This window comes from Phacochoerus africanus, chromosome 4, assembly GCF_016906955.1.
Source record: "Phacochoerus africanus isolate WHEZ1 chromosome 4, ROS_Pafr_v1, whole genome shotgun sequence".
NCBI lineage: Eukaryota > Metazoa > Chordata > Mammalia > Artiodactyla > Suidae > Phacochoerus > Phacochoerus africanus.
Window position 1 is genome coordinate 528,908 of NC_062547.1, and position 26,797 is coordinate 555,704.

At 69.0% G+C, this 26,797-nt stretch overlaps 4 protein-coding genes across 16 annotated transcripts; 2 read left to right on the forward strand and 2 right to left on the reverse strand.

Annotated features, from left to right (window-relative positions):
* Positions 1-40: 40 nt before the first annotated feature.
* CD151 (CD151 molecule (Raph blood group)) lies at positions 41-4,586 on the forward strand. Of its 5 annotated transcripts, none has more exons than XM_047774888.1 (9): positions 41-133; positions 1,080-1,136; positions 1,900-2,012; positions 2,104-2,295; positions 2,685-2,759; positions 3,205-3,309; positions 3,420-3,578; positions 3,705-3,791; positions 3,882-4,586. In XM_047774888.1, the coding sequence occupies exons 3-9, from the start codon at positions 1,929-1,931 to the stop codon at positions 3,939-3,941; spliced, it is 762 nt and encodes a 253-aa protein (XP_047630844.1). In that variant the 5' UTR covers positions 41-133; positions 1,080-1,136; positions 1,900-1,928; the 3' UTR covers positions 3,942-4,586. The 5 variants fall into 5 exon arrangements, with proteins under 5 accessions (XP_047630844.1, XP_047630846.1, XP_047630845.1 ...); XM_047774890.1 differs by having other exon boundaries at positions 59-133; positions 1,077-1,136; positions 1,889-2,012; XM_047774889.1 differs by having other exon boundaries at positions 59-133; positions 1,077-1,136.
* A 1,009-nt stretch (positions 4,587-5,595) lies between these two features.
* POLR2L (RNA polymerase II, I and III subunit L) lies at positions 5,596-6,949 on the reverse strand. Its single transcript, XM_047774901.1, has 2 exons — positions 6,789-6,949; positions 5,596-5,840 (listed from the first exon to the last, which is right to left on the reverse strand). The coding sequence occupies exons 1-2, from the start codon at positions 6,881-6,883 to the stop codon at positions 5,732-5,734; spliced, it is 204 nt and encodes a 67-aa protein (XP_047630857.1). The 5' UTR covers positions 6,884-6,949; the 3' UTR covers positions 5,596-5,731.
* Positions 6,950-7,051: 102 nt separating this feature from the next.
* Positions 7,052-25,780, forward strand: TSPAN4 (tetraspanin 4). 8 transcript variants are annotated; one of them, XR_007134310.1, is made up of 10 exons: positions 8,310-8,516; positions 11,636-11,729; positions 14,548-14,627; positions 21,945-22,136; positions 23,254-23,328; positions 24,139-24,240; positions 24,322-24,453; positions 24,545-24,628; positions 24,974-25,168; positions 25,517-25,780. XR_007134310.1 is itself a non-coding variant. In XM_047774895.1 (10 exons), the coding sequence occupies exons 4-10, from the start codon at positions 14,565-14,567 to the stop codon at positions 25,040-25,042; spliced, it is 717 nt and encodes a 238-aa protein (XP_047630851.1). In that variant the 5' UTR covers positions 9,070-9,445; positions 10,069-10,136; positions 11,636-11,729; positions 14,548-14,564; the 3' UTR covers positions 25,043-25,780. The 8 variants fall into 8 exon arrangements, 7 of the variants coding, with proteins under 7 accessions (XP_047630854.1, XP_047630852.1, XP_047630856.1 ...); XM_047774895.1 differs by lacking the exon at positions 8,310-8,516 and adding exons at positions 9,070-9,445; positions 10,069-10,136 and having other exon boundaries at positions 24,974-25,780; XM_047774898.1 differs by lacking the exon at positions 8,310-8,516 and adding an exon at positions 7,052-7,158 and having other exon boundaries at positions 24,974-25,780.
* Positions 7,135-14,043, reverse strand: LOC125124792 (uncharacterized). Of its 2 annotated transcripts, XM_047774886.1 has the most exons (3): positions 13,807-14,043; positions 12,883-13,269; positions 7,135-7,812 (listed from the first exon to the last, which is right to left on the reverse strand). In XM_047774886.1, the coding sequence occupies exons 2-3, from the start codon at positions 13,114-13,116 to the stop codon at positions 7,171-7,173; spliced, it is 876 nt and encodes a 291-aa protein (XP_047630842.1). In that variant the 5' UTR covers positions 13,117-13,269; positions 13,807-14,043; the 3' UTR covers positions 7,135-7,170. The 2 variants fall into 2 exon arrangements, with proteins under 2 accessions (XP_047630842.1, XP_047630843.1); XM_047774887.1 differs by lacking the exon at positions 13,807-14,043 and having other exon boundaries at positions 12,883-13,632.
* Positions 25,781-26,797: the final 1,017 nt, after the last annotated feature.

Sequence of the window (26,797 nt, forward strand, 5' to 3'; positions counted from 1 at the left end):
GGCGCGTCGCGCTCACAGGCCCCCGCCGGCCGCGCCTTCTCCGCGCTCGGAGCCCCCGCCCCCGCCGCCGCCGCCGCCGCCGCCGCCGCCGCCGCCACTGCCGCCGCCACTGCCGGCCTCGGACGCGTGGACGGTGAGTGCGCCGCCCGGGCCAGGCGGCCGGGGAACAGCGAGCGCGCCTCCCGGCCCTGCAGGCCCTTCTGTCCCCAGGGAGACGGGCGCCGGGAGGCCGAGCGGGCGGGGGGTCCGCCGTGGGAGGGCGAGGCGCCTCTCAGGTCTTCGGACAGGCCTGGCGGCCCCCTCGGGCCTGGAGCTCCCCACGAGCACCCCACTCACGGGGCACGGACACCGGCTCCCATCCCTCCGCCTGGCGCAGGTGGGCGGGCCGTCTGCGGCGCCTGGGCGTGGGGGGCGGCGGTGACTTCATCGCCGTGACGCGCGAATTCCTCACCCGGCCTGGCGGGAGCGGAGTCGGGGTCCCCCGCCTTGGGGCGCGCGCCGCGGCGGGTCCTGCTGGGGTGCGGGGGGCTGGGACTGGGGCAGCTGCCTCCCAGGCCGCGGGAACTATTTCTGGCCGGCCTTTCCCTGGGGGATCACCTCCGCTAGGCACTCGCTCCCGGAAAGAGGGGGCCCCTCCTCAGCCGGCCGCCCGCGCGGTGGGGGCCGGATCTGGGTCGGGAACCAGCTGGCCAGGAAGCCTGGAACCTCAGAGCAGGCCCGGGAGCCGGGCTGCCGCCGGCGGCGGGGCTCCTGTGCCAGGGGTCTGCGCCTTTTTTTTCTGCCCAGGCTGCAGCCACAGCTGCCTGGTGGGGAAGAGGCAGTGACAGGTCTGGAGCCAGGGCTGAGCAGGGTGCCTGGAGAAGGCGTGAGGCCCCTCCCAGGATCAGACTGTCCTCTGTCCTGGCCCGCCCTCGCCCAGACCAAAATACCAGGCCTGCCGCTCCCCTCGCAGCCACAGCGAGTGGACGCTGCCTGCTCTGGAGCCCGGCAGGGTCCACTGCCTGGCTTGGCCACAGAGAGGGGTGACAGGGTCCTGCCCATCCAAGCTGAGTCAGCCTGGTGTCCTGCCCTTCTAGCAGAGCCTCCTCAGGAATTCTGTCCACCTGTCTCAGAGAGGAGCGGTCCCCAGCAGCCAGGTGAGTGCTGGGCGGGGCCGGGTGAAAGTCCACCTTGGGGCGGTACTGTCTGAAAGCGTGGCCCCAGGCGCTGAGCGGGGCCTGGGCCCCACTGCCCCCTGTCCCTCAGGGCGGACACCCCAGGACAGAGCGAGCGGGGCACCTCTGGGGTGTCCCTGGGGAGGAGCAGAGCCCGCGGCGGTGCTTCTCCCTGGGGTTGGTGTGGCTGTCCTCACCGGTAATGAGGACCAGCACGGAAAGGGCCCCCAGGTCTGCCGCCCGCCCGCCCTGGGGTGGGGGGGGAGAGGCAGGCCTGCCCTTGAACGGAAGCCTGAGGGGCTTCCCGGAGGCCCAGGACCAGGCTCGAGAGGGCAGCGCAGCCTGTCTGTGAGCGGCCTTCTCCCCTCCCCTCCAGCAGCCGCTAGGTTCCTGCCAGCCTGTGACGTGGGGCTCGGGGAATGCTTGGGGTGGGGTGGGGAGCCTGCATGAGCTCACCCCGAAGGTGCCTGCTGGGGCTTCCTACCCTGGCTGCCGGCAGGGTGAGTCAGCGGGTGACGGCTGGGGGTCCTCCACGCCCCCCTCACGGCCCTGGGCTCTGGGCAGAGAAGCTGGCCTGGGGGCAGCGGGCCCTCCCTCCCTTACTGGTACTGGGGATGGGGGCTCCTGAGCTGCGCTCCCAGGAAGTGTCCCCCTTCCCACGGACACTCCCAGAGCCTTCACCAGCCAACTGGGACTGGTCTGGATGTCTGTGTCCCCTCCTTCTGTCCCCACTGGCATCTTCCAGGCCGGCCCTCCCCTGTTCCCTGCCCCAGGATGGGCGAATTCGGCGAGAAGGGCGCGCCATGCGGCACCATCTGCCTCAAGTACCTGCTTTTCACCTTCAACTGCTGCTTCTGGGTGAGGAGTGGGCCCCCGCTTCCCGAGCCCGGGGCTCAGCCCGTCTCTCACACCCGGGCCAGACGTGGTGATTGGTGTGCACTGCCCGCAGCTGGCTGGCCTGGCCGCCATGGCCGTGGGCATCTGGACGCTGGCCCTCAAGAGCGACTACATCAGCCTGCTGGCCTCGGGCACCTACCTGGCCACAGCCTACATCCTAGTGGTGGCCGGCATTGTTGTCATGGCGACCGGTGTTCTGGGCTGCTGTGCCACTTTCAAGGAGCGGAGGAACCTGCTGCGGCTGGTCAGCAGGGCGTGGCTGGCATGGGGGGGGGGGCTGGGGGCCCCTCGGGGACAGGGTGCCGGTGGGGGCGGGGCGTGGGGGGGGAGCCTGCCAGGCTGCCTGGGGCTGGCTCTGGGTCCCCGACAGGGCTGGAAGGGAATGCTGGGCACTCCTGGGGCTGTCCCTTCCCACCTGCCCAGCCTTGCGTGTCCCCACGTCCCCGCTGGGCCAGCCGAGGGAGGGCACTCGAGAGAGCACGGGGGCCTGCTGGTCCCTAGCCTAACCTGCCCTCTGGAGCCCTCCCTCTGGCCGCTTGAAAGCTGAGGGTGATGGCGCTGCTCTGTTGTGCCCGGATGGGGGTCTCTGTACCCCCCCCACCCCACCTCACGGGGTCCCTGCACCTCCCCCAGTACTTCATCCTGCTGCTGCTCATCTTTCTGCTGGAGATCATCGCCGGGGTCCTGGCCTACGTCTACTACCAGCAGGTGCGCGGCTGGGGCAGGCCGCAGGGGCGCGTACACGCACAGGGTGTGCACACGCACGAGCACGGACACGCACGTGCCCTGGGAAGGAAGAGACGCACACAGGCAGGGACACGTGCACGCGACCCCACAGGTTCCATGCTGACCGTCGTGTCATCAGGCCCTGGAGGTGGGACCGTGTCACCAGGGAGGACCCCCACAGGGGTGGCCAGTCTGCCTGCAGCACCCAAGCCACCCACCTGGGGGCCCCAGCGTGCCCTCCCTGCTCCCGACCCCCCACCCCGTGCCATCTGGGTGACGTTCCCGGGTACCTGACCCACCCCAGGCAGCGTCTGTCTCCAGACCTGTTTGGCACCTTCTGCGCCTCTCCCGTCTGTGCCCATCCCCGCGCTGCCCCCCTCCCCGCTTCTTGGTCTTTGTGGCTGAAGCTGTCGCCACCTCGCCACAGCTGAGTGCAGAGCTCAAGGCGAACCTGAAGGACACTCTGAGCAAGCGCTACCGCCAGCCGGGCCACGAGGGTGTGACCAGCGCCACGGATAAGCTGCAGCAGGAGGTCGGTGGGTGGCGCCGGGCAGGGTCTCCCCTGACGTCTGTGGGAGCCCTGGCTGCCGCGGGGGTTGTGAGGTGGGGACGGGGCTCAGCCCGGGCCATGTTCCCGTGCAGTTCCACTGCTGCGGCAGCAACAACTCCCAGGACTGGCAGGACAGTGAGTGGATCCGCTCAGGTGAGGCAGGCGGCCGTGTGGTCCCTGACAGCTGCTGCAAGACGGTGGTGGCAGGCTGCGGGCGGCGGGACCACGCCTCCAACATCTACAAGGTGGAGGTAGGCCGGTGGGGGCCCTGGCACCCGGGATGCTGGAGGCGGGTGTCCCCGCACCCGAGGGGCCCGGGGCTGGGGAAGAGGCCCCCCTGCCCTCGACACGCCGCTCACCCCCACGCCCACCCCCAGGGCGGCTGCATCACCAGGCTGGAGACCTTCATCCGGGAGCACCTGAGGATCATCGGGGCCGTGGGCATCGGCATCGCCTGCGTGCAGGTGCGGGCGCGGGGCAGGGCGGGGGCAGGGCAGGCGCGGGGCGGCGCAGGCGCAGGCGCGGGCGCGTGCTCACGCCGGCTCTTGGCTCAGGTGTTCGGCATGATCTTCACGTGCTGCCTGTACAAGAGCCTGAAGCTGGAGCACTACTGACCTGCCACGGGCCCGGGCCCCACGCCTGCACCGCAGCTTCTCAGGATGCGCTGACTACTGACGGCTTGGGGCTGCGGTCCCAGGACGCGGCTCCTCCCCTCCCACACTGCCAGGGAGGTAGTGTCCTCGTGCCGGGGCCCACGACCGTGCCATCACCACGACTCCTGGGGACCGCCAACCCCAGAGGGAGCTTCAAGTGCCTTTAGCTGCCACCAAAGTCCCACGGCCCAGCCCGGTCCCTCCTGCCTCTGGGGTGGCTGGGGCTTGAGCTCAAACCGTAAAGGCCCCGTGCGTGCTACCTTCTCCTCTGGGGTATTGTTCCCTGATAACCTGGCTCCGTCACGGGGCTGGTCTGCGCCGAGTTAGGCGGAAGCTGGCCAGCCTGGGGCCAGTGCCAGGCGGCAGGCAGCAGGTGAGGAAGCCGGGTGCCTGCCCGCTCCAGGAAGAGCAAGAGCCCTCCCGGTCTGGCCTCTGCGCCCACTTCCCTGCTGCTCCCACCACCATCTAAAGGCCCAGATGGACGGCCACACGCTGACGCCCCCTCCGGGGCAGGGCAGCCCTCTGGGCCTCCTTCACTGCTGTATCCCCATGCCTAGGACTGCTCCTGCTTTGTGATAGGTGCTCAATAAACGCCTGTGGACCAGATGGCTGAACTGAGTGACAGACACGGCCCTCAGGGCCTTCCCGTCCACTCACCCAGCGCCACAACAAGGGACGGGGCCAGGTGTGAGCCTAGGACCCAAGGGAGAGGCAGCCAGTGGCAGGGACAGCTGAGTACAGGCCTTGGTGCAAAGCCCTGGCCGTTCTCAGACAGGAAGTCGGTGGTGTGGCCAGAGCCCTGAAGAGGGAGTGGGGACACACTCTGGGTGTGGCCTTGGGGCCACTGGGCAGGGACCAGGTACAGGGGGAGGGGAAGGTGCTGGCAGTGGGAGCCAGGGCCAGAAAAGGGCGCTAGGCCTGGAGGGGCAGCCAGGATGTGGCCACCGCGCCCCTTCGCCCTGGGGTCTGCCCAGCTCCTCTCCACCGCTGGGGCAGACCCCATCTTTCCCCCAACGGGTCTCCTCACCTGCAGGCAGAGGACCCGACCTCAGACACAGGCCGGCCCCGAGAAGGCTGCTTCCTCCCCAGCTGTACTCTCCTGCCTTCGCTCTGGAGGCCACTGGGGCTTCCCCGACCCCAGGCCAAGGCCACGGCTTCCGGCTCTAAGGCTCAGCCCGAGCCGGGATGGGACGGAGGCACTCAGGGGACTGCGTGTTAATACCTGGGGCGCTGGGTGCCTATCCAGCCCTGACACCTCCGCAGGGCCCCCTCCGACCCTCTGGGGGTGTCCCAGGGTAGCTGTGAAGAGAGGGGCCGCTGGGCTTGGGTGGGTGCCCGGAAGCAGTGCTCTCAGGGTGGCAGCTGTAATCCTAGGGGCTCTGTTCAGGATCAGAAAGTCTGGCTCTTCCGGTCCTGGGGGAGAGGACGTGAGGACTGCCATCGGGGGAGCACTGGCACCTCTGTGCCTTCTGGGGGCAGGAGCGAGCCCCTGGCAGAGCACTACCATGTGGCCGGCTCTGCCTCCTCTGGAGCAGCGAGGGCCGCGTTCACCCCAAAGTGGCCTCGCCCGCCAGGCAGGGCGTCCCACAGAGCCAGGCCAACTCTTAAGACCTCCTTGGGTCTTCAAAAGCTTTTATTGGATGGTTCTGTCCAGAGAGGGAGACGTGTGCACAGGGCTGTGGGCAGGCAGGCCTCCAGCTCCCCACACCTCCGGAGGGTCTCTGGGCCAACCGCTGCGTGTCGGCTGCATGTCACTTCTCCAGGGGCGCGTAGTTGAGCAGCTTCTCGATCAGGTCCACGTGGGCCAGCAGCATGCGGCGGCAGCAGTAGCGCTTCAGGCCCAGCGCGTCCAGGGCATCCCTGCGGGCCAGGAGAAAGCTGATAGGGCCTGGCCCGGGCTGGAGCAGACTCAGCTCAGCGGCTGCAGGGTCGTTCCTCGGCTCTGCTCCCAGAGTCGAGGAGACACGGCCCATCACTCTCAAGGCCTCTGGTGTGCACAGGTGGCAGCTTGGCAAAGGGGAGGCCAGGCTGGGCGGCCCCTGCCCGTGACCTCCCAGGGATGGGTCCTGTGCAGGTGCCGGCGTTAACTCTCACTCTGCTCGCTCTAGCAGCCTCCTCAGAGCCGGGCGCCAACACCCAGCGCATCCATTGCTTCCCTGTTTCCCGACATGCCAGCACCGAGAGCCTACGGCTCGCCTGCGGGCACACCCCAGGGCCCAGAGGTTCAAATACGATCAGGGCACGGCGCTGTCCCCACAGGGGCCAAAGGTCAGACTCTAGTCAGGGCAGAAATTCAGACATGGTGCTAACTGCAGTGCCAAGGAGCCAGCACAGGAAAAGGACCCCCCGCTCCCCGACGACCGCCTGCGGATGAGGGCTACGTGGTTAGTAAACTTGCCCCGTGTAATTAGTAAAAACCAAACGAGTCTACAGAACGTGGGGTGGGCCTAACAACGGACAGCAAGTGGAGAGAAGGGGCCGAGGCCTTATTTGCGGAGTAGGCGCCGAGACTCGCGAGGATGCCTAGAAGCCCCCCGACACGAGCGGCTTCGTGCCCAGCTCTCCTCCCCTCCTCTCCCCGGTCTGCGGGGTGGCGGGGACTGCTTTTCTGAGCACACACTCGGAGAACAGGGCCGGAAGGGACTCGCGTACTGAACGCCTCCAGGGTCACCTGGACTCTGATGGGAGCACTGCTGGCCCCCGCTCCGCAGGCCGGGACCCGCCGACCCCAACCCCCCGCGGGCTGGCGGCCCGGGAAGCGCTTCCCGACCGCGCCGGAAGACCCCCCTCGCCGGCCCGGCGCCTTACCCCTCGGTGTACTCGGCCTGCAGCAGCCCCAGGTAGGCCTCCCACTTGTTGCCGACGATCTTGCCGCACGTGAAACAGCGAACAGGGATGATCATGGCGGCAGCGAGGCAGCCAGCGGCCAAGCGCCTAAATCCCACGGCGCTTCCGCCTGCGGCGCTGGCCCCGCCCCGGGCGCGCCCATAGCATGGGGGGGGTGACCGTCCCCTCCCAAACTCCCCCGCCCGGCTCGCCCTCCGCCGACCGGCCTTGCCCGTCTCGGTGCCGTCAGTATCCGCTAACCGCGGCGGCGAGTTTCCTCCGCGCGGATCGGGGTTCCCGGGGTCCACACTGCCGCGGCAGTAGCACATGGAGACCTCCGTCTGCCGCTTTGGTACGTCCCGATCTACGGCGCCCGGGCAGGGCCTGAAGGGCCCGGCGGCGGCGTTCGCTTTTCTCGTGCCCGCATGACTGACAGCTGCGCGGCGGGCTGAAGGCGCGCACAGGTACAGCGCCCTCGGCGGGGGCGCAGCTGGGGTCCCGCTGCCCGCGCGTCAGAGCCGGGACCAGCCCCGAACCCGGGCCCACGAGCTGGCGCGAGTTTCGGGCCCCGAGTGTGGAGCCCGAGCGGATTCGCAGCAACAAGTTGCGCTTCGGGCGGGGGGGCGCGGCGACCCCCGCAGGCGCGGAGAGCGGCTGACCTGTGGCCAGTGCGGGCGGGACGACAGGAAAGGAAGTCGCCCCTGCCCGCGGACCCCCAGGGGTCTCTGCGCTGAGTCTGTGGGCCCCCCGGGGTCGCCGCCCGGCCCGATCGCCCACTAATGATCCCGGCCCGGTAGTTGCCCGTATCCTTGACGGCGGGAGGGTGCGGTGGAAGCGACCAGACTGGCGGCTCCAACCCCTGGCGCTGCTTCGATCCGTCTCGCCCCTGTCCCTCCTCCCTTCTTCCTCGGCAAAGGGCTGAGAGAGGGTGCGGGAAGGAGCTAGCTGCACGCGTCGCAGGCCAGGCTGTGTTGGGTCGGTTGCCTGTGATCTGGGAACGTCGGACCTGTGCGGGCGGGGAGGGTGGTCAGGGGGTCGTCGTGGGTGCAGTGTCTTTTGAGCTGAACCTTGAAGAGCCATCCCGAGTGTGTGTGAGGGAGCAGGACCGTCCAGCACTGGGAATCCTTAGGCAGAGGTCTGGAGGCGGAACCCATGGGAACGCTTTTGCCCTTGGGCCAGAGTAGATGCCAAGTGGGAGCTGGAAGTGACGGCTCAGGAGCCTCGATGGACTGAAAGGGAGGGAAGCTGTATCTCTGGGAATGGGGTGGGGTTAGCCTCATAATTCTGAGGCTGGGGCCTGGGGGGAAGGGGTGTGTACAGTGAGAAGTAGGGAAGCCTCCCTGGAGGAGGTGAGCTTTGGGCCAAGGAGGAGGGTGGATGTGTGCAAAGTGGCGCTTGTGATTTAGAGAGCCCTGCGGGCTCTCAGCACCGGCGCCTGTTGGGGTGGGTGGGGCCAAGCTGGCCCCAGGCATCAGCTAACGGTCCAGCTTTCGCTGAGGTCCCCAGGGTGCTGGAGAGGCTGGCCAGAGCTGCTGCCCGCCTAGACTTTGTGTCCCCACCTTCGCCCACCCTGCCACGTGCAGAGCCACGTGCAGAGGCCACTTCCCTGCCCGCCCCTTCCCAGGCGGGCTGGACGCACATCCTGCCTTGAGTCACAGGGGCCTGGGGTCAGACCCAGGCTCAGCTGCAGAGGCGGCCGCGTCTGCGGAGGTGAGGGAGACGGGGGACCTGGGATGCCAGCTGGCGAGAGCCGGGAGTGGGAGCGGGTGTGGGCAGAAGGCTTCCTGGAGGAGGGGCCGCCTCTCGCCCAGCGGTTGTTTACTCCCAGGGAGGGAGGACAGGGAGCCAAGTGGACATTCCTGGAATTCTGAGAGCTGCGTGTGGACTGGGGGGGGGGCGGTGGCAGCCTCTCTCCAGCGTCCCGATTTCCCAGGAGAGGCCGTGGCGGGCGGCCTGGCTGAGTGCGGGCCCCACACTCACGTGCAGAGGCGCCCTGGGGCACTTGCCCCTCCGGCTCCACTCCCCTGGCCCAGGCCTGGCCACACTATACCAGAGGCCCCGTGCGCCTCCGAGGTCAGCCCTGCCCCCTGCTCAGCGGCCCTGGGTGGCTCTGTCCTTCTGTGTGTGCTGCAGGGAGCAGGCCGGAGTGGGCAGGAACAGGAGGGGCAGGGAGGGAGAGCTGCGCTCACATGCGGTTTGGAACCCGTGAGCCTGTTTCCTGCTGGAGAAGGGTCACTTCGGGGCAGGCGGGGCACAGGGGAACTGGGCACTGAGGTTTATGCTGAGACCCTCGGCCCCGAGTGTTGTCCTGGAAACAGGCTGGCCTTGGGGACAGCGCTGTCCCCGGGAGTCAGCTGACGGGCCCCCTGGTCCTGCTTCGCAGCCTCTGCTTCCCCTGTCTGTGCAGTGTGGGTGGAGCAGAAGCTGCCCGGCTGGAGGGCCCCGATCCTGGCTGTGTAGGCCTGGGGTCCTGGGCTCAGCTCCAAGTCCCCAAAGCTTTGGGTACACTTGTGCTCACAGGGGGCCACACGAGTGTGCTCGGACCCTGACCCAGGCTCAGAGGGGTCGCCCACCTGCTGCGCCCAGAACAGCCCTCTCTGCCACAGGGGCTGGGGCGTCTGGAGTGGTGGCGATCGCAGGTGAGCCTGAGGCTTGGCCTAACCTCCCGACCCTGTGGGCGTGCCTGAGCCCCTGGTCTTTGGGGGTGCAATTCGATTCACCACCTGGCCTCATGTGGGGCTCCATGAGGGCCCTGGGTGCAGTGGGCTGTTGGTGCTGGGGGTTGTGCATATGCGGTGGGCATCTGAGAAGGATGCTCCTAGGGCCTGTGGGGGGTGGGAGGAGGGGAGGGTTGGGGGGAGGCCCTGAGCCTGGGGTTGGCCTTGGTGGGCCAGGAAAAAACTGGGGGCCCCTTGGGGGCCTCTTCTGTGGGGACCCCTCCCCTGGGGTTGTGTCGGGCAGTGGCTCCTCCCAGGCTCGGGGTGTGGAGGCCGAGCCGGCGGAGTGCCTGCCCCTCCCCCAGGTAGGGGCCTGGGTGGGCCTGGGGCCTGCGGGGCTGAAGCAGCAGCAGGAAGGCCGACACCACAGGCCTGTTTGTGTTGGCGGGGCCTCCTGGCTCCTCAAAGCCGTCCTGGAGCCGGGGGCCGGGTGGGCGGGCCTGCTCTGCTCTCCACTCTGAGCTGCCCTGCTGGGGTTGCTGCTCTGCCGCTGCGGCTCAGGGCGGCCGTGCCACTGGGAACCGCCGTCTGCCCCGGGCCCCCAGGTCCACGTGGGCAAGCTCTGTGCCGGCGTCGGAGGAGCTCTCTTTGCGTGGGACCTTGGTCTGGCCAGGTGGGTGCTCACGCTACCCCAGGACCCCCACCTGCCTCCACCCCGGCCCCTGGAGGGTGCTCTTTCAGCCCTGTCCCTGTGGCCTGTGTGCGTGCCATCCCCGGGACGCAGGCGTCCTCCAGAGCACACACCCTGTCCTCAAAGGCAGCACAGAGCAGGGAGTGGGGTAGGAAGGCTTCCTGGAGGAGGAGGCTGGGCCTGGGGGAGCGAGAGAACTGGTGCCATCCGGGCCTGCACCCATGCCCTGACTGCAGGCTCATATCTGGGTGGCCCAAGATGGGGAAGGGGCCCAAAGGTGGGGAGGTCACTCAGGGAGGGTGGGGGGCTGCCTTGGTGGTGGGGGCTGGGAGTGGGGCCAGCCGGCGGTGTAGGCCATGGGTCTGCTTCACACGAGGGGGCCCAGGAGGGTTGGCGGCCCTGGGGGGGTGTGGTGGAGCTGCCCCAGGGCCTGAGCCAGAGGCCGGCCTGACGCCCAGGGCACACAGACAGCCCTAGGCCCACACGGGAGGGGAGTGGGGCTGTGATGGGTGCGTTTTCGCCTTTGCGGGAAGCCGGGGGCTCTGGTCCCTCAGCTCCTGGGGATTCGTGGGTGGCCGTGTCCCTCCCGCTCCCCACCCTTGGTTCCCCCTCAGGATGCTCCATCCCCAGCATGGCGGGCGCTGAGGGCTGGGGTCCCAGGGGCCCTGGGCCCAGGTGCCGCCTCTCCCCACCACGGTGGGTGCTGCTCAGCCCCGGAAGCGGGGTTCAGAGGGGACAGGTCTCAGGCTGCCGGGGCCTCCCCGGCTCTGGGGCTTCACGTCTGCCCCAGGTGTGGGTTTCAGTGGCCCGGCTGGCAGAGGGCCACCCACAAGGGGGTGGACGTGCACAGGTGCCAGTGTGGGGCTGGAGCCTCTGCCGACCGCTCCTGCCCTCGGGCTGCTGGAGGACCACCTGCCCCAGCCCCCAGGAGCCCCGGGGCTGAGGGTGAGGTGTGGGGAGCGTGGCTAGGATGCCCTCAGAACCCGCGTGAGCCTGGGGTCCCCTCCCCACGACCCTGGATTCCCCTGTGCGCGCCGATGGGGGATTGATGGGCTCCGTGGGGAGACCCTGAGGCTGGTGGCTCAGGGCATCTGTCTGCCAGGGGCGGGGTATGGGGCGCCTCAGGGAAGTTTCAGGGGTCTGGGACCTCTGGGGGCTGGACAGCCCTCAGTCTGCGTGTCCCCGTCTCTGAACACGTGTGTTCTCTGCGTGCATGTCCCCGCTTGGGCACCCTTGTGTCAGCCTGGGTGTCTCAGGAGGCCGAGTGACCAGAGGGTGGGGTGCAGCCTCCTACCCTGACTGGGTCACTGGCTGGTGCTCTGATCCTGAGTCTAGGCCACCACCTCCTGTCCCCCAGCTGCCCCCAGCCCCAGTGAGGACTGGGTCCTGAGCAGAGGGCCTGTCCTCAGCCCTGCAGAGCTTCCTCCGAGGCTGCAGACCAGGTGCCCCAGGCCTCCATTCTGCCCGTCCTTCCTCCACAGAGCTCCCGCTTCGGCCTCGCTGACTGCTCACCTGCCGGCCGGCCAGCCTTCCAGGCCCCAGGCACAGCCTGCCTTCCTTCCTAGGGAAGCCCAGGTATGTCCCGGCCCGGTGGGGTGGTGGGGGCGGCCCTGGGCTGCCTCCTGCTCTCGCCCACGCCTGGCCTGAGGGTCCTGCGGGCTGGATGCTCTCCTGGGCCCAGGCCAGCCCGAGGCTGAGCCAACCAGATGTCACCGTCTCAGCGTGTCTCACAGGTCCCACTGCTGGAGGAAGGGTTGGACTCTGGGGATGGGGCCCCGGGGGCCCGGGGGCTGGAAGCGCCTCCCCAGGCAGCCATGGTTGAATTTTCTGGTTTTGTCTCAGCTCAGCCCCACCGGCTCACCAGGTTTCAGAGATGGGAGAAGGGCTGGCGGGCGCTCTGGGGGCTTTGGCATGGTATTGGCTGAGCGAGGCGGGGGAGGGCATCCTGGGTGCTGAGCCCGGTGTGGAATCCAGGCCACCTCCCATCTGCCCCTCCCGCCCCTCCCACCCTGGGAGCTGGGCCGGGGAGACACACGTGCCTTGGGTCCTCCTTTGCCCACGTGTGCCCGCGCGTGTGTGCCAAGCACACTCCTCTGTGCACTGGGACTCTCAGCACCCCCAGTGCCCATCCCTGGCCAAGGGAAAGGTGGCCAGAGGCTGCCGAGGGTCACCAGCCACCACCTGCTTCCTGGGCAGAGCTGTGGACAGTGGTGTCTCTTTGCAAGGGCCTGGACAGGGGCCCCCCAAGGCTTGCTTCTCCACTGGGGCCCTGGTGCATGGTCACTGCCGCGTCCCCCGCCAGGGGCCCAGACAGCCAAAGAATCCTTGACAGAGGACAGGGCAGAGGGGCTGCAGTGGGGCCCTGGCCGGCCAGCAGTGTGGGCCTGGCCGGGACCTCTGTTGCCACTCCCTGCCAGGGGCACTGCCCTGGGGCCTTGAGCTGCCGTTCTTCTCAGAGCCCTGGGGGTGCGGCGGCGGGGGGGGGTACCCACAAGGGGATTGCAGGGGTCCTCGGGGCCTCACAGGGCTGCCAGACCTCCCTGGGCCCCCAGCCAGGCTGAACAGACATCCTGCGGACCCAGGCACCCTCCGTCTCTCAGTCTATCACTTTGTGGCCTATGGGCCCCCTCCCCCTCCCCTCCTCCTCTTCCTTCTCATCCCCCCCCGCCCCCCCCCGGCTTCTCCTCCCTCTGTCCCCCTCCTCCTCTGCCCTCTGAGTTCTGCTGACCTTGCCCAAGTCCTTCCTCTTGGACCTCAGTTTCTGGGCCATCCGACGGGGTGGATACTCCCAGCAGGCGGTCTTGGTGAAGTGACAGGGTAGACCCAGCCCAGGACACAGGCGGCCTCGGTGCCTGCGGTAGCCGCCCTGCCCCAGCCTGGCTCGCCGTGTGAGCTGAGAGGATGAGGCCGGGCCTCTGGGCTGCAGGCCCAGGGCAGACAGGGAGGGGCCCCCGGGGCCCATGCTGATGGCTTCTCCTCACACCCCAGGAGCCCACCTGCAACGCTGGGGACTGCTGGGGACGTGTGCACCTCTAGGCTGCTCCTGGTGTATCACCTGGCTTGCGTCCCAGCTTGAGTCCACGTCTGCTGTGTGTGTGGATGTGTCTGGGAGGGGCTGGTACAAAAAATTATGGAGCATTGCAAGACAGTGGCAGTAGAGGGTCAAACCAATGAGGGGCCCTGTGTGACTGCACATGTCACATGCCCATGAATCTGGCCCTTCTCTCTCCCTGCCCAGGGAGAAAGGACCAGGGCAGGGGGCAGGCTGAGCCCGCCCTGGCTGGGCAGGGGCCAGGAATGGGCAGCCAGCCTTGCCTGGCGTCCAGCTCCAGGTACCAGGTGACAACTCCTGCACTCCTGGTGCCCTGCCTTCCTGTTAAGTCTGAAAAACCTCCCCCCTTACCCTGCAGAGAGACCCACCCTTCCAACACCCAGGGCACCCTCTCGGCTAGTTCTCCTTCACCTGGGCCCCTCTCAGGGTTTCTCCTGCAAACTCCCCTCCCAAGGTTGCCCCCACCCCCGCCCCAGGATACCCCAGGCTGGGCCCTGTCCCATGTGAGCTGTGGGAGCTTTGGGCGCAGCCCTCTTCCCGCCCACGGTGGGCTCCTTGGACAGCGCACCCCGGTGTGATCGGCTGCGTTCCCCGAGCTACCTCGATCTGGGGCCAAAGGCCTGGGCTGGCGCGGACCCAGGTCGCCACCAGACAGCAAGTGGGTCACCCCTCATTTGCATAGCGCCTCACGTTTGGCGTGCGGTCGGAGGTCTGCGAGGCGGGCTTCGAGACGAGGGCGGGGCGTGAGACCCCGCGCGCAGCGCTGCCGGGACCCTCGGCCCCCGCCCCGCCGGCGTTCCCCGGGGAGGGAGGGGGGCGCTTGCCGGAGCCACAGGGGCGCCGGCGCGGGCGGAGGGCTGGGGGCGGGGCGGGGGCGCCGGCGCGGGGCTGCGATTGGCCGGCGCGGGGCGGAGCGGGTGGGCTTGCGGGGAGGGGCCTCGAGGAGGGGCGGGGCCCGATCGGGGGCGGGGCCTTCCCGGATTGGCGGGCGGGCCGGTGCGGGGTGGGCCGGGCCGGGGCAAGAGCTGCGGCGGGCGGGCAGGTGTCCGGGGCCCGCCGCGGGTCCGAGCGGAGCGGCGCGCCGGGTGCCTCCGCGGGCCGGGGCGCAGAGCCTGGGGCGGCCCCGGCGGCCCCGCGCGATGCGCCGCTCGAGCACGGACGAGTCCACGTACCGGCGCAGCCCGTCGCCGCCGGGCAAGGAGCCGGGCTTCGCGCGCGGCGGCCCCTTCTTCGGCCTGCACGCCAACCCCGGCCCCAAGGCGGCCCAGGCGCGCTACACGTCGCCCAAGGGCAACAAGTACGTGGTCTTCTACCTGGACCTCTCCTTCATCTTCCTCCTAGAGCTGAAGCGCTGCAGCATGGCGCGCGGCTGCCTCCAGGGCGTCAAATACCTCATGTTCGCCTTCAACCTGCTCTTCTGGGTGAGTGGCAGCGGGCCCGGGGTCGCCGCTCGGGCGGGGGTGCGGGCCGGACACCCGGGTCGTAGACTAGGGGGTGTGCCGGGGGCGGCTGCTCGGCGGGGGTGGGGGCGGGACTCCCGGGACGCAGCCGGGGGGGTGCGCCTCCGGTCTCCGCTCCCGCTGGGGGCTGGGGCTCGGCTGGCCCGTAGGGAGGGTTTCCGGGACCGCGGGGGTCCGCCGAGCCTCTGCACTCTGGGCGGCCGCCCTGCGTCCTCTCCCCTCTCTCCCTTCCCACGACCGGTCCTGCCCGCGCCTGCCGCAGGACGGCCGCGGGCCCTGCACCTGGCCTCTGCCGGGTTTGAGCCCCTGTCAGTGTGCAGAGTCGCGGGTGCCTTCCTCCGTCCCCTTCCCGCCCTCTTCGTGGGGGCAGCCCGCGCCCCTTGCTCGCTTCCTTCCGCAGCAGACCGGCCCACCAGGCCCCAGGGACCACGCTTGGGGCGGGGCCGGAGGCGGATGGTCCGGTCTCCCGAAGCTGTGGGAAGGGAGAGGGCAGGTGTGTGGGTGAGTGCCCCGGCGGGGCCAGACCCCGAGCAGGACCCTGCGCCAGCAGCAGAGGTGTCTGGCCGCTGCGCCTCCTCCACCACGGTGGGGGGGGGGGGGCTTTGGTAACTTCTGCTGAGGTGGGTTGGGTTTGCTCCTCCGAGGTGCCATGTCCAGGGTAAGAGGTGTTGCTGCTGCAGGGTGCCCCCTGCCCCCCGCAAGACTGGAAGATAGAGTTGCCCCCCAGCCCCAAATGGCAGGGAGGGTGCTGGGCTCTGGCCGTGGCAGGTGTCACACCTGACCAATTGGAGCAAGCTTGGCCAGGCCTGGACTCCACTGGCTGGTCTGGGGGAGGGTTGGTGGGGAGACGTGCCAAGGTCACTCCCTGCTGCCTCGTTCGTTAACTCCTGATCCCACCCGCCTTCCACTCCAGGTTGGGAGGGGATGTGGCGTTGGCTCCGGCCTGGGCCCTGGACCCCAGAAGGAGGCCGTCATTTGTCAGCTCGTGCTGAACGCTCCGGAACCCAGGGCCAGCTTTCTGCCCCTCCTTCTACCCTGGGCCTGGCTTGGGAAGCGGGGGGCTGCTGGGAGGGGTGGCCAGCCTGTGAGGCTCCTGCCCCGGTTGCGCGCCTCCAGAAGTGTCACCTGCAGGGTTTGTCCCCTGCCAGGGCTCCTGGGAGAGTGGGCTGGGCCCAGAGCAGAGGAGTCCCCAGAGCCAAGGTGGGTGCAGCTGGAGCTCTGCCGGGCGTGTGAAGAGGGGACTCTCTTCTCTTGGTGGGGACGTTGACCAGATGCAGGGTGCGTTGCAGTGAGCAGCTGGCAGGGTCAGCATGACCTAGGCAGTGTGACAGGAGAAGGCTGCAGGTGACCATGTGACCAGAGCTGGCAGCCATAGGTGTGATAAGGGGGCGGGTTGATGCGGCACGGGCAGTGGTCCCGGGAGGTGGGCAGCACCTGCTTCTCCCCTTACCTGCCACCTGCTGGTGCGGAGAAGGGGTCCTCAGAGCAGCCCACCCTCACGGGTCCCCTGAAGAGCTGTCCTTGCCCTGTGACCCCCCCCCCCCAGCCAGCCGCAGGGTGGACGCGCTCCCCAGATCCCTGCACGGATGACGTTCTCGACCCAGGAAAGAACCGAGCAGGAGCCCCTCGGACCCTCCTGGGCTGGAACGTCCCGTTTCCCTCTCTTACCCGGTCACACCCCTGGGCCCACTGCTGGCCTTGGCCCTCCTTCCACCCCGGCTTGGTGCCCTCGTGGGGCTCTGAGACCTGGGCATCAGCGAGGGGGCCACTGGGACATGTGCTGGGGCCAGGGGTGGTGACAGTGGCCAGGAGGCTGGTGGTGACATCCATCCCACCTCATCCCTGTGCAGCTGCCAGCTAAGCCCTTCCTGCCGGTGCCAGAGGCTGCAGTGGGCAGGGAGTGTGTGGCTGTGACTCCCCTTCCCTGGGACCCTGGCTCCTTTGCTGTCGGGGGTGCTGAGCCCCCCAGGATGGATCTAGTTTTGCCCCCACTCCGTTTTCCACTCGCACTGGGAGACAGAACCCTCCCCCAGGGTGTCAGTCTTCCCACCAGAGCTGACCATGGGCGTGCTGGAGGGGCCCGTGGGCTGGAGACCCTTGCTGTGTGGGTCCTGACTCCAGTTGCCGGACCAGGCGAGCCCTAGCTCGTGGGCGGGGTGGGAGTGGGCGCTGTGCCCCGTCCTGGGTATGGCCCCTGAGGGAGTGGGTGCTGGGGGCCCTGGGAATGAGGAGCGTGCAGGGTGCAGGGGCAGAGGCTGTGGGGGAGCAGGGAGGTGAGGGGGTCCCGGGGCCTCCTGGGAGAAGTTGAGGGGAGGTGGGAATGAGGGTCCCAGTTGTGCACCTGCTTGGAGGTCAAGGTGCAGAGGCCTCCCCGGCCCCTGTCGGCACCCCCTTCCCTCTGAATTCACCTCAAAGCGCCCATTCTCCACGGGCAGAGCCCCCTCCAGGTCCTCTCCCTGACCCCGGCCCCTCGGGCACCTGCACACCTGGCAGGTCTCTATTCCTGGACTTGAGCCTGACACTAAAGGCAGTGCCGCCTCCCCACCTGCGCCCCTCCCTGCTCAGGGCGGCCCGGCCCTGGAGGCACTGACTCTATGTGCCCTGTTGGGTGGGTTTTCTCTGGGGCCCCACATGGGGTCTGGGAGAGCAAGTTTAGGCCTCCAGCCTTGGGTCCCAGTGAGGCCGGAAGATGTCACCCATCTGTCCGGGGGTTGGCCTGCCTGGTCTTGCAGGTCATCAGCTCCTTGGTGACAGCAGGAAACAGGCCTGCCTGTTGTCCCGTGCTTGCAGCCGGGGTGTCCTGAGACAGGGAGCCAGGAAGGCGCAGGCTGGCAGAGGGGCACCTGGGGGGTGCCGTCGGGCTCCTCAGAGCTGCTGACCTTCAGAGCTACACCGCAGCAGCCTGGCCCTCGCTGGGCAGGGACAGCTCCACTGGGGAGGAGGCCTCACAAATGTGGGCAGCGTAGGGCCAGGGGCCTGGAGCCGGAGGCGGGGGTCCCCTGGAGAGGGGGCGGGGGAGGGGAAGGAGGCGCTCTCCGAGCTCCGGGTCTGGCTGCGCAGGGCCCCGCGGCCCAGCGCCTCCCGGATTTGGATCTGCTGGGCTCTGCTCCCCCGCCCCATTCTTGCCTCTGGGCTGCTCCCCTGCGGTGTCGCCGGGCTGGGGTTGGGACAGAGCCCTGCCTGCCGCTCGATTTCTGCTGCCCAGGCCTCCCGGGCCCCGGGCAAGTCCTGCTGTCCTCAGTCCGCCTGCAGCACATGGGGCCCCGCGTGTCCCCTTTGGCGTTAAGAGACCGAGGCCAGGCCTGCTGTCACTGGCCTCTGGGCAAGGTGCCCTGGGTGGCAATGGGGCTCAGAAGAGCTGGAGGACCGCCTCCCCGAGTCCCCCTGCAGTTGGGGAAACTGAGGCATGCCCAGAGCGCTGTGCTGGAGGTCAGGGGATGGGGAGAGACCTCAGAACCCTGGTTCCTCTTGGCCCCGGCCTTTGTCTGTGCGGCCTGGCTGCGATGGCCGGGGGAGGGCAGTGGGGGTTCTGCCGCCTGGGGACCACAGGCAGGGTGGGCGGGCGGGCAGTGGGTGTGGCTCCTGGGCTGTCCTGGCCCAGTCACGCCAGGACATATCACCAGACAGCTGTCCCGCACCAGCTTCTGTCCTTGTGGCCAGCGGTTGGCCGGCTGGACAGATGGGGACTCTGGGGCAGTGGCACAGGGTCTCCTGCTTCTGGTCCCCGCCCCCCGCCCCCTCTCTGCTGCTGTGGGGAAGGCGGACACACAGTTCCCTTCTCAGCAGTGCAGCTCTTAGCAGCGAGTCAGTTGGTGGCTTGTCCAATGGGTTGGGGTGGCAGTGGTTGGTCAGGGGCTCTGCCTGCCCAGCTGTGGGCTCCAGCCGGCTCTGGTCCACCCAGTGACCCAGATGGGCCGCATGGGGCCTCCAAGAGGGCCCCCAGAGGCCTTCCTGCTGGGAGGAGGGCGTGGACAGAAGCTTCTAGATGTAAAGCAGAGGTGGAGTGGGCTGCAGGCCAGGTAGGAGTTTTGTCTGGGGCAGAGAGATATAGCCTGAGCTGCTGGGGGTGCAGGGGGCTGTGGAGAGGCCAGGAGGTTCCCCACCCGAGGCCCTGCCCCCTGTGTGCCCTGAGGGTCAAGCCAGTGAGGTGCCAGGGCCTGGCCCGGCCACGCCCCTCCTCCTTGGACCCTGGCCTCAGGGAGTCCCTGGGCGGTGGGGCCACCTCCCTGATGGGCCAGAGCCTGGTCCTCTCATCTTCGAGCCTTGAGGGCACCATGACGTAGATTTTAAGTGGATGGCACAGAAATTGTCCTCCAGGGAACAACATCTGGCCAGAATGGGGAGTGTCCCCTTGGGCCCAGAAGGCCCGAGGGCCTCCGCCCAGTCCTCTCTGCCTTGGGCAGCTGCAGCCCTGACTCCCGGCGCGCGGGACACGTCTGCCATTCCTGAGCTTCACGTAGCCGGGCTCTCCCCCTCTCCCCCGTGGCTGGTCTTGGCTGGGAGGTGCGTGTCACCCCACCGTGCCAACCCCCACCCCAGGGCTGTGGGCACCCAGCCCTCCTGTTCAGGGACTTGGCCAGCTGCCCGGCCATCTGCCACGCTGAGCCATGTGACTGGAGGGGCAGCAGCAGAGGGCTGGGTGGCACCTTCGGCCCGTGGCCTGGAGGCGCAGCACCTGCCCAGCCCCAGGCCAACCCGAGAAACAGAGACAGCAGGAAGTGGGGAGCATGTGCCGGGTGCTGGGGCTGGGGACAGGTGGGGACAGTGGACAGGGTGAGCGCTCCAGGTGTGTGGGAGGGAGACAGAGGCAGTGGGTGGGCTTCCTGGGCTTCCCTCCCAGGCCTTCGCGGGGTTGGGTTGGGGTCTGCTCCCGGGCCCCACCTGGGCTTCTCTCTGGCCCCGGAAGGGCTGGGAGGTGGGGCGGGGAGGTGCAGGGCGGCCCCCACTGCTGATTCCCGGGCCACCGGTCCTGGGAGAGACCTGGGACCGCTCGTCCTGCGTCTGTTGTTCTGAGTCTAACAGGGCCCATTTTCTCCTGTCCTGGAGGCTGTAATTTTCCTGCCAAAATGTTTTAAAAGCTGCATATGCAGAAACATTTTCGAAATTACAGGTAATTTTGGCTGCCACGTGCATTCGTCCTGCTAGCGCGTGCGTCTGGGAGCTCCCGCTGATTGGTCTGGGCGGATGAGCTTCGGGGCAACGCGCCCGTGACGTGCGCGTGCGGTCGGTGGCACCGTGCGGGGGGTGAGGCGTCTGACGGCGTGGGAGTGTGTCCGTGTCACAGCCGGTGGGGGTCTCTTGCCTCCACCTCTCCGGGCCCAGGCGCCCGTGCTTCCTGGGGTCTTAATTAAAGCAATGCGTTTCCGCCAGGGCCCCCCCAACCTGGCTGGACCCGCACGGCTGCTCTGCCCGCAGCGTCCTCCCGGTGCCCTTCCAGGCGTCCCGCGGGCTGAGGGAGCTCAGAGGGGCTCGTTTTCCTGCTGACAGGAGCCGTCGCTGGAGCTGGCGTCCTTGAAGGCAGAGCCAGACGGGCGGGCTGCTGGGTTTTAAGTAACGATTCTCCCCGTGGCACCAGCACCTCCCGCTGCAGAGGCAGCCCCACCCGCCCCGCCGTGTCGCTGGCCTGGGGGCTCACTCCCAGAGTGGGTGCTGTGGAGCTGGGTGGGGGGCCTGGCTGGCCGGGGCACTCACTCTTTCCCTTCACCAGCTTCCTCCGTGGAGAGGCTTCCCCAGCCCCTGCCCATCCCCCGGGCCGGTCCCTCCTCTGCCCAGGGCCAGGCAGAGGCCAGGGGAGCCCTCTCTGCACGGACCCACTGGGTGCTCCCCAGCTCCGGTGTCCTTGGAGGTCCCACGAGACCAGGGACGCCCCTCGCTCGGTCCCCAGTTCTTGCCTGCAGGTCAGGTGGGAGATTGAAGGCGTAGGCACCTGCCCAGCCTCGCCTGTGCCCCGTGGCGGGCCCTGGGCCGGCGTGGGGTGCCCAGTTTTGCTCCCTGCCGGGCTTGCCTGCAGTCAGCACCATGGACAGCTCCGCTCCTGGGGCTGCTGTGGGGGGCTCACCCCCGACCCCACGGATGCAGGTGCACTGTGCTCCGGCCCGTCCGGGGCTGCGCCAAGCCCGGCTCTGGCGAGGGTGACCCTCCGGGCCTCACCTGCTGTCGGTGCTGCTTCCTCAGCCCCGGCCACACAGCCCAGGCTGCGGCCCCCACCCTGCCTTAGGGCGGGATGGACAGGCCAGGGCAGGAGGAGCCCTATCAGGTGCCCAGGGCTGCCCCGTCCCCGCCCTGAGCCAGCATCCAGAACACGTGTTGCTTCTAACTCTCAGATAGAAGCTCTTGGGTTCTGGGAAGGTGCAACAAGGGACAGAGAGGAGCCCTGCACTTGCCCTAAGCTGACCAGACGCCCACCGGGGGGTGGGCGTGCCAGCCTGGGGGCTCTCCTGCCTGGCTCAGCCAGCCTTGGGCAAGGCCCAGCGGGACCTCAAGCAGCAGCAGGAGCCCCTGGCCGTTTGGCCCTCAGGCTGGGGGCTGTGTGCCCCCGCGACTGCGGTCTCCTGCCAGCCTGGCTTAGGGCACGTGTGTGCTCGCCAGGGGCTTAGTGAGAGTGGAGCAGCGCCTGCCCCACCCCTGCAGCCAGGGCTGGGGGGCTGGTGGGGGCAGTGGGGACGGCCTCCTTGGGCGGAGTCTCGGGGCCCATCTGGCCTAAGTCGTGGGGTCCCTGCCGGGGTCGAGACCAGGCATTGAGAAGGCTCCTGGGCCCAGGGGTGCAGGCCCCCATGACCCAACCAGTCCTGGAGGGGGGGCGGGGACCCCCGGGCTACCTGGCCTTCCCCGAGCCCTCAGTTCAGGTGGCCTCCCCGTGCCCAGGCTGCCGGGGGCCCTAGGCTGGTCAGCATTTGTGGAGGCTGCGGGCCCCCGGCCGGGCCCCGGACTCGGTCTGTGGCGCAGGGGCCTCAGAGTCCAGGGGCGGGGGTGCCCACACAGGAGCCACAGTGCTCTCTGCCCCCCTGGCCCTCCCCTGCGCCCCGCCGGGCGTCCCGTCCTCACGGAAGGCCCGGAGGCCTCCCTGGACGTCCCCGATCGTCCCCGTGCGCTGACCGATGCCTGCGGTGACGAGCCATCGAGAGGTGCACTGAGCCCCGCAGGGGTGGGGGAGGCACAGCCGGGGCGGGGGCTCTGGGGGCAGCTCTTCGTGGGGCGTGTGTGGGGCGCGGGACGGGGCTGGGAGGCCGGCAGGGCGGGCTTCTCACCGGCCCCGCTCTGCCTGTCCCGGGACCCCAGCTAGGAGGCTGCGGCATCCTGGGTGTCGGCATCTGGCTGGCTGCCACGCAGGGCAACTTTGCCACCCTGTCCTCCTCCTTCCCGTCGCTGTCGGCCGCCAACCTGCTCATCGCCACCGGCACCCTCGTGATGGCCATCGGCTTCGTGGGCTGCATCGGCGCCATCAAGGAGAACAGATGCCTGCTGCTCACCGTGAGTGGGGCGGGCCGGGGCGGGGGCCTCGCTGCCGGGGCGCGGCCCTGCCTCCTCCCCTCGCCGCGGCCCCGCCCTCTGGCTTCCCCGGACCCTGCTGGCTTCGGAGATGGATCTGGGGCAGGACTCGTTTCCGTCCTGGGGACTGCTGCTGACCATGAAGGGAGGGGCCCTGCTACCAGCGTGGTCGGCAGAGGCCGCGGCAGGCCGCGAGGCACCTGCTTCAAGCGGGGCCTTTGTCTGAGGAGCCCTTGCTGGGGTGGGCACCCCCCCCACTCCGGGTCTGAGCAGGTGGGCCTGGCTGTGCAGCTCCCCCAAGTGTCCAGCATGCTCCAGATGTCCCTGCAGGGCTTGGAGCCCTCGGAGCAGCGGGTAGGGGTGCAGCTGGGCCCCGGGGTGAAGGGGGACACTGCAGCATGTCTGGGACCCTGACCCGGGCCCTTCCCATGGGTCACTTGGGTCCGGGGCCGGTGACCCCGATTCCTGCGCTCGGATTGAGGGGGGACCGCTTTGAGGACCCCAGGAGAGAACCAGGCCCGATCCCCTTTCCCCACCCTGTCCAGAAGCCCCAGGGGGCAAGGCGGGGCTTCGCAGAGGGCTGTGTGCCCCCTGGCCCTGGCTCCTGGCCCCACCCCTGTATGCCCTCTTTTCTGGGGGAGTGACGTGGCAAGAACGGCAGGGGCCGCAGGCTGCCCCCCCTGCTCAGCCCCACCAGGGCCCCAGGGCTGTGCCTCTGAGGGAGCTGGTGTGGGGGGAGCCCCTGGTGGGCAGCTCGTGTAGTCAGGGGTGGGGGCCTCTCCAGCTTGGTCCCGCCTGTGTGGGCGCTGGCCACCCCTGGCTGCCCTGTGGGATGTGGCCTGGGGTCCCTCCCTGCCGGGCCCCCGGGGGTATCGTCCCACCTGGCTGCCCGTCAGGAGGAGGATACACGTACGGAGCACACGTGGGTGCGCCACGGCCTGAAGCCTGGGCTCTGAGGTGGGGTGAGATGCGGCGGCCCCTGGGGTGGAGACGGGCCTCCGAGCGAGGCGGGGCTCCACGAGGGGCCTGGCGCTCTCTGGGCCCGCGCCCTGGGGCCAGGTCGGGCCTGGCCGCTGAGGCCGGCGGTCCTTGCCTGCAGTTCTTCGTGGTGCTGCTGCTGGTGTTCCTGCTGGAGGCCACCGTCGCCGTCCTCTTCTTCACCTACACGGACAAGGTGCGCCCCCACCTCGAGTGTGGGCTCCAGCCTCCCCCCCGCCCCCCGTGAGGGGCAGCGGGCGGAGAAGAGCAGTCAGGGCCCCGCAGCTGGGAGGACAGACCCCCGGACCATGGCCGCGGCTTTGGTGTAACCACGACTACACTGGAGGCTCTGGCGCATTTCCGGCCCTCCGGGCACAGCGGCGCGAGGTCCGGGGCCGGCAGGCAGGGCCTCCCTCGCTGCTGTCGGTTGGATGAGAAACATCCCCCACCTCGTGGGTTATTTACACCACCGAGGGCCCGTGTGCCTGTTTTATTCTCTGGGTTAGACTCCAGGACGGCTATGTTTTGTTCACCGGTCTTAGCTTTGGGGGCGGGGAGCTCCCTGTTGGCGCCCGCGTCCCTCTGCCCACCCGCTCCCTGGCACCTCCCTCCTTTCTGCTGCCAGGAGACGCTCCAGACCCATCCTGGGGACTCCCCGCCCCAGCCCCGGCCGTTCCTCTGGGGAGGCCTGGCTCCTTTACCAGACCGTGGTCTGGGAGCCCAGATCCGGGCGCTCGGCTCTCCTGGCTTCTGGCCTCTCGGCAGACAGCGCGGGACGTGGGGGTCCCCACCCATGTTAACGGGCATGCCCCCGAGCACTCCACCTGTACCTTACTGACCGGGAGTCGTGCTCCCGTGTGATCGGGGCGCCCGCGGAGACCCTGAGGCAGAGGCCCGAGCCGGGTGGGGGCTTCCGGGAGGCAGTGACTCCAGGGAGGGGAACAGGAGGCCTGGGGTCAGGACGAGGTCGGTGGAGCTGCCGCCGGGTGGCCCTGCTGTTCCGCAGATCGACAGGTATGCCCAGCGGGACCTGAAGAAGGGCCTGCACCTGTACGGCACCCCGGGCAACGTGGGCCTCACCAACGCCTGGAGCATCATCCAGACCGACGTGAGTCTGGGCGGGGCCCGGGCTCGGAGGGGGCGTGGCCAGCTGCAGGCGGACCAGGCCCCTGACTGTGCTGCTTCGCAGTTCCGCTGCTGCGGGGTCTCCAACTACACCGACTGGTTCGAGGTCTACAACGCCACACGCGTGCCCGACTCCTGCTGCCTGGAGTTCAGCGACAGCTGCGGGCTGCACGCGCCTGGCACCTGGTGGAAAGCGGTGAGCCTGTGCCCTCTCACCAGCCCCCGACCCCGGGAGCTGGGGTGGAGGGCGGGCCCCGCAGTCCCTGTGACGCCTGCTCTTCCTCCAGCCGTGCTATGAGACGGTGAAGATGTGGCTCCAGGAAAACCTGCTGGCCGTGGGCATCTTTGGGCTGTGCACAGCCCTGGTGCAGGTACGCGACAGGGCCTGCCGAGGGGCCACTGCAACCCGTCCCATCCCCCCGTGGCAGGGGCACGACCCATCGCCTCTGCCGAGGGCCGGTGGGCACTGGGCCAGCCCTGTTCCCGCAGCCCCTACCCAGTGGCCGTGGTGATCTCAGGTGCAATCATGGGCAGAGGACAGCTGCTGGGGGTCTGGCCGGGCACCCCTGGGCGCTGAGACCCACCCAGTGGAGCCCAGGGTGGCCGAACCCAGCTTGAGGCAGGGCCAGGCCCTGCCGGGGGCTTCCACGAGGGTGGGGTGGGGCCGGGCCGTGGTCCCTGGCGCGGCCCTGCCCAGCCCCCGCCCGTCTCCGCAGATCCTGGGCCTGACCTTCGCCATGACCATGTACTGCCAGGTGGTGAAGGCCGACACCTACTGCACGTAGGCTGCTTACCGCCCGCCACCGCCGCTTCGCTGCCAAAGGACGTCGCCCACTGGGGAGATGACACCTGCCCCTCCCACTGCAGGACCTCTCGCCAGCCCGGGCGTGGGGCAGGGAGCAGCGGGGCCTGTGAGTGCCGCGCCCGTGCCTGGGCTGGGGGCCGGAGGGGCCTGGGAGCTTGACGCCCCAGCATCCTCCCAGCGGTGCTTCCCCCAGGGCAGCGGGCAGGGTGGGAGGCGCAGGGCGACCGCTGGTCCTGGTCCTGGTGCTCAAGGTGGGGCTGCAGCCCCGTCACCCACATTCCACAGCCGCACCCCGCGGTGGGCCAGGCCTCCGGGGCGCCTTGATAAAGCGCGTGGGCAGCAGACCCCCCCCCCCCCCCCCCCCGCCACCGTGTCTCTCACTGCCCTGCCCCCGGCGCGCCACACTCGGGCGGCCCTGTGTGGTCCAAGATTCTCCACCCACTGACCTGCACAGACCCCGCCGCCGCCGAGCCCCCCTGCCCACCGTTGGGGGCTCCTGCGCCCCAGCAGACGGCAGATGAGCCCTGAGCCTCGCTGACCCACCCACCCCTGCCGGTGCTACGGACGCCCCCCGGTCCTGACGTGGGGAGGCCCCACAGAATGGAGAATGGAGTTGAGCTCCCCTTTTTCTGTTCTCTTTCTAGTCCTGGGATCTCTGCCCCCTTGTCACTCTTGATTTTGCAAATAAAGCCGGCTGGCAGGGGTGAGGCAGCTGTCACAGGGCCGCGAATCAAGGGCAATGGTTAAACTGCATCAAACCACCTCAAAGAGCGGGTGGCGCTACCTGAGGTCAGGGCCAATGGGAGGAGGGCGTGGGTCTGGGGTTCAGGCTGGGGGATGGGCCTCTCCCAGGGGTCAGCTGTGAGGCATCTGACCCCCCAAGCTGCACCCCATCATATCAGTTTCCAGACCCTGTGCCCCACCCTCTCACGTGACAGGCCTGCCTGGTGGTACCCGGTCCCCATTCCCGACACCCCGCCCCTGGCCCATCAGGCCCCACCTGTCCTCACAGCACAGATGTCACCAGAACCCAGGGGCTGTGCCAGCAGAAGCAATGTGCAGCTGGCAGGTCAAGGCAGCAAAACCACACTGGTGCCCAGGCATCCAGAGCCAATGGCAAAGGGAAGTGAGAACGAGCTGCCAGCGCCTGCCGCCCTCGGGCTGGCACCTCTCTCCAGCCGGCTCGGGTTGGAGCCCCTGTTGGGCAGTGTGGGTCCCCACGCACCTCAGTGCAGAACTGCAGACGGGACCTCACACCCCGGCTCCACCGAGGTCCCACAGGGACGCGCAGGGCCTGTCTCCTCGGGGCCGACTCCACAGCCGCCCTGATGTGTTTCCCAGGCTCACTCTTCTCCCCTGTGGGCGCCCGGGGTGTCTCTCCGGGGTGCCCAGGCCCCCTCTCCCAGCTCCCACCCCCCACGCCAGAGCCCAGCGTCCAGGCAACCATGGCCAGCACCCTGTCACCTCGACTCACGTCCAGACAGACTCGTGTCATGGGTGCCTAACCCCTACACAGACACTCCAGAACCCAGTGCCCCTCCCGTCAGCCCTTCCGAGCCGGGCGACGAGCCAGGGCCCAGAGCTCTGCTCTTGGGCCCCGGGGACACACACAGCCGAGGGCACTGACTTTGTGTGAAGACCCCTCTGCAGCCCCATCCAGCCTCCCGTCAGGCCCAGTCCCACCTCCCAGCCCAGATCTGAGGGCCACTGCCCTGCCCCCGCCCCCCCCCAACAG

What these genes read in the sequence shown, in the direction of transcription:
- CD151 (XM_047774888.1), top strand. Translation starts at nt 1,929, where the DNA reads ATGGGCGAATTCGGCGAGAAGGGCGCGCCATGCGGCACCATCTGCCTC. An exon ending in GGAGGAACCTGCTGCGGCTG is followed by an intron (nt 2,296 to 2,684) that starts GTCAGCAGGGCG and finishes CACCTCCCCCAG; the next exon opens with TACTTCATCCTGCTGCTGCT. An exon ending in CCAACATCTACAAGGTGGAG is followed by an intron (nt 3,579 to 3,704) that starts GTAGGCCGGTGG and finishes GCCCACCCCCAG; the next exon opens with GGCGGCTGCATCACCAGGCT.
- POLR2L (XM_047774901.1), bottom strand. Translation starts at nt 6,883, where the DNA reads ATGATCATCCCTGTTCGCTGTTTCACGTGCGGCAAGATCGTCGGCAAC. An exon ending in CAGGCCGAGTACACCGAGGG is followed by an intron (nt 5,841 to 6,788) that starts GTAAGGCGCCGG and finishes CCTGGCCCGCAG; the next exon opens with GGATGCCCTGGACGCGCTGG.
- LOC125124792 (XM_047774886.1), bottom strand. Translation starts at nt 13,116, where the DNA reads ATGGGCCCCGGGGGCCCCTCCCTGTCTGCCCTGGGCCTGCAGCCCAGA. An exon ending in AGAGGAAGGACTTGGGCAAG is followed by an intron (nt 7,813 to 12,882) that starts GTCAGCAGAACT and finishes CCGCCCGCACAG; the next exon opens with GTCCGACGTTCCCAGATCAC.
- TSPAN4 (XM_047774898.1), top strand. Translation starts at nt 14,565, where the DNA reads ATGGCGCGCGGCTGCCTCCAGGGCGTCAAATACCTCATGTTCGCCTTC. An exon ending in ACAGATGCCTGCTGCTCACC is followed by an intron (nt 22,137 to 23,253) that starts GTGAGTGGGGCG and finishes CCTTGCCTGCAG; the next exon opens with TTCTTCGTGGTGCTGCTGCT. An exon ending in TCTTCACCTACACGGACAAG is followed by an intron (nt 23,329 to 24,138) that starts GTGCGCCCCCAC and finishes GCTGTTCCGCAG; the next exon opens with ATCGACAGGTATGCCCAGCG.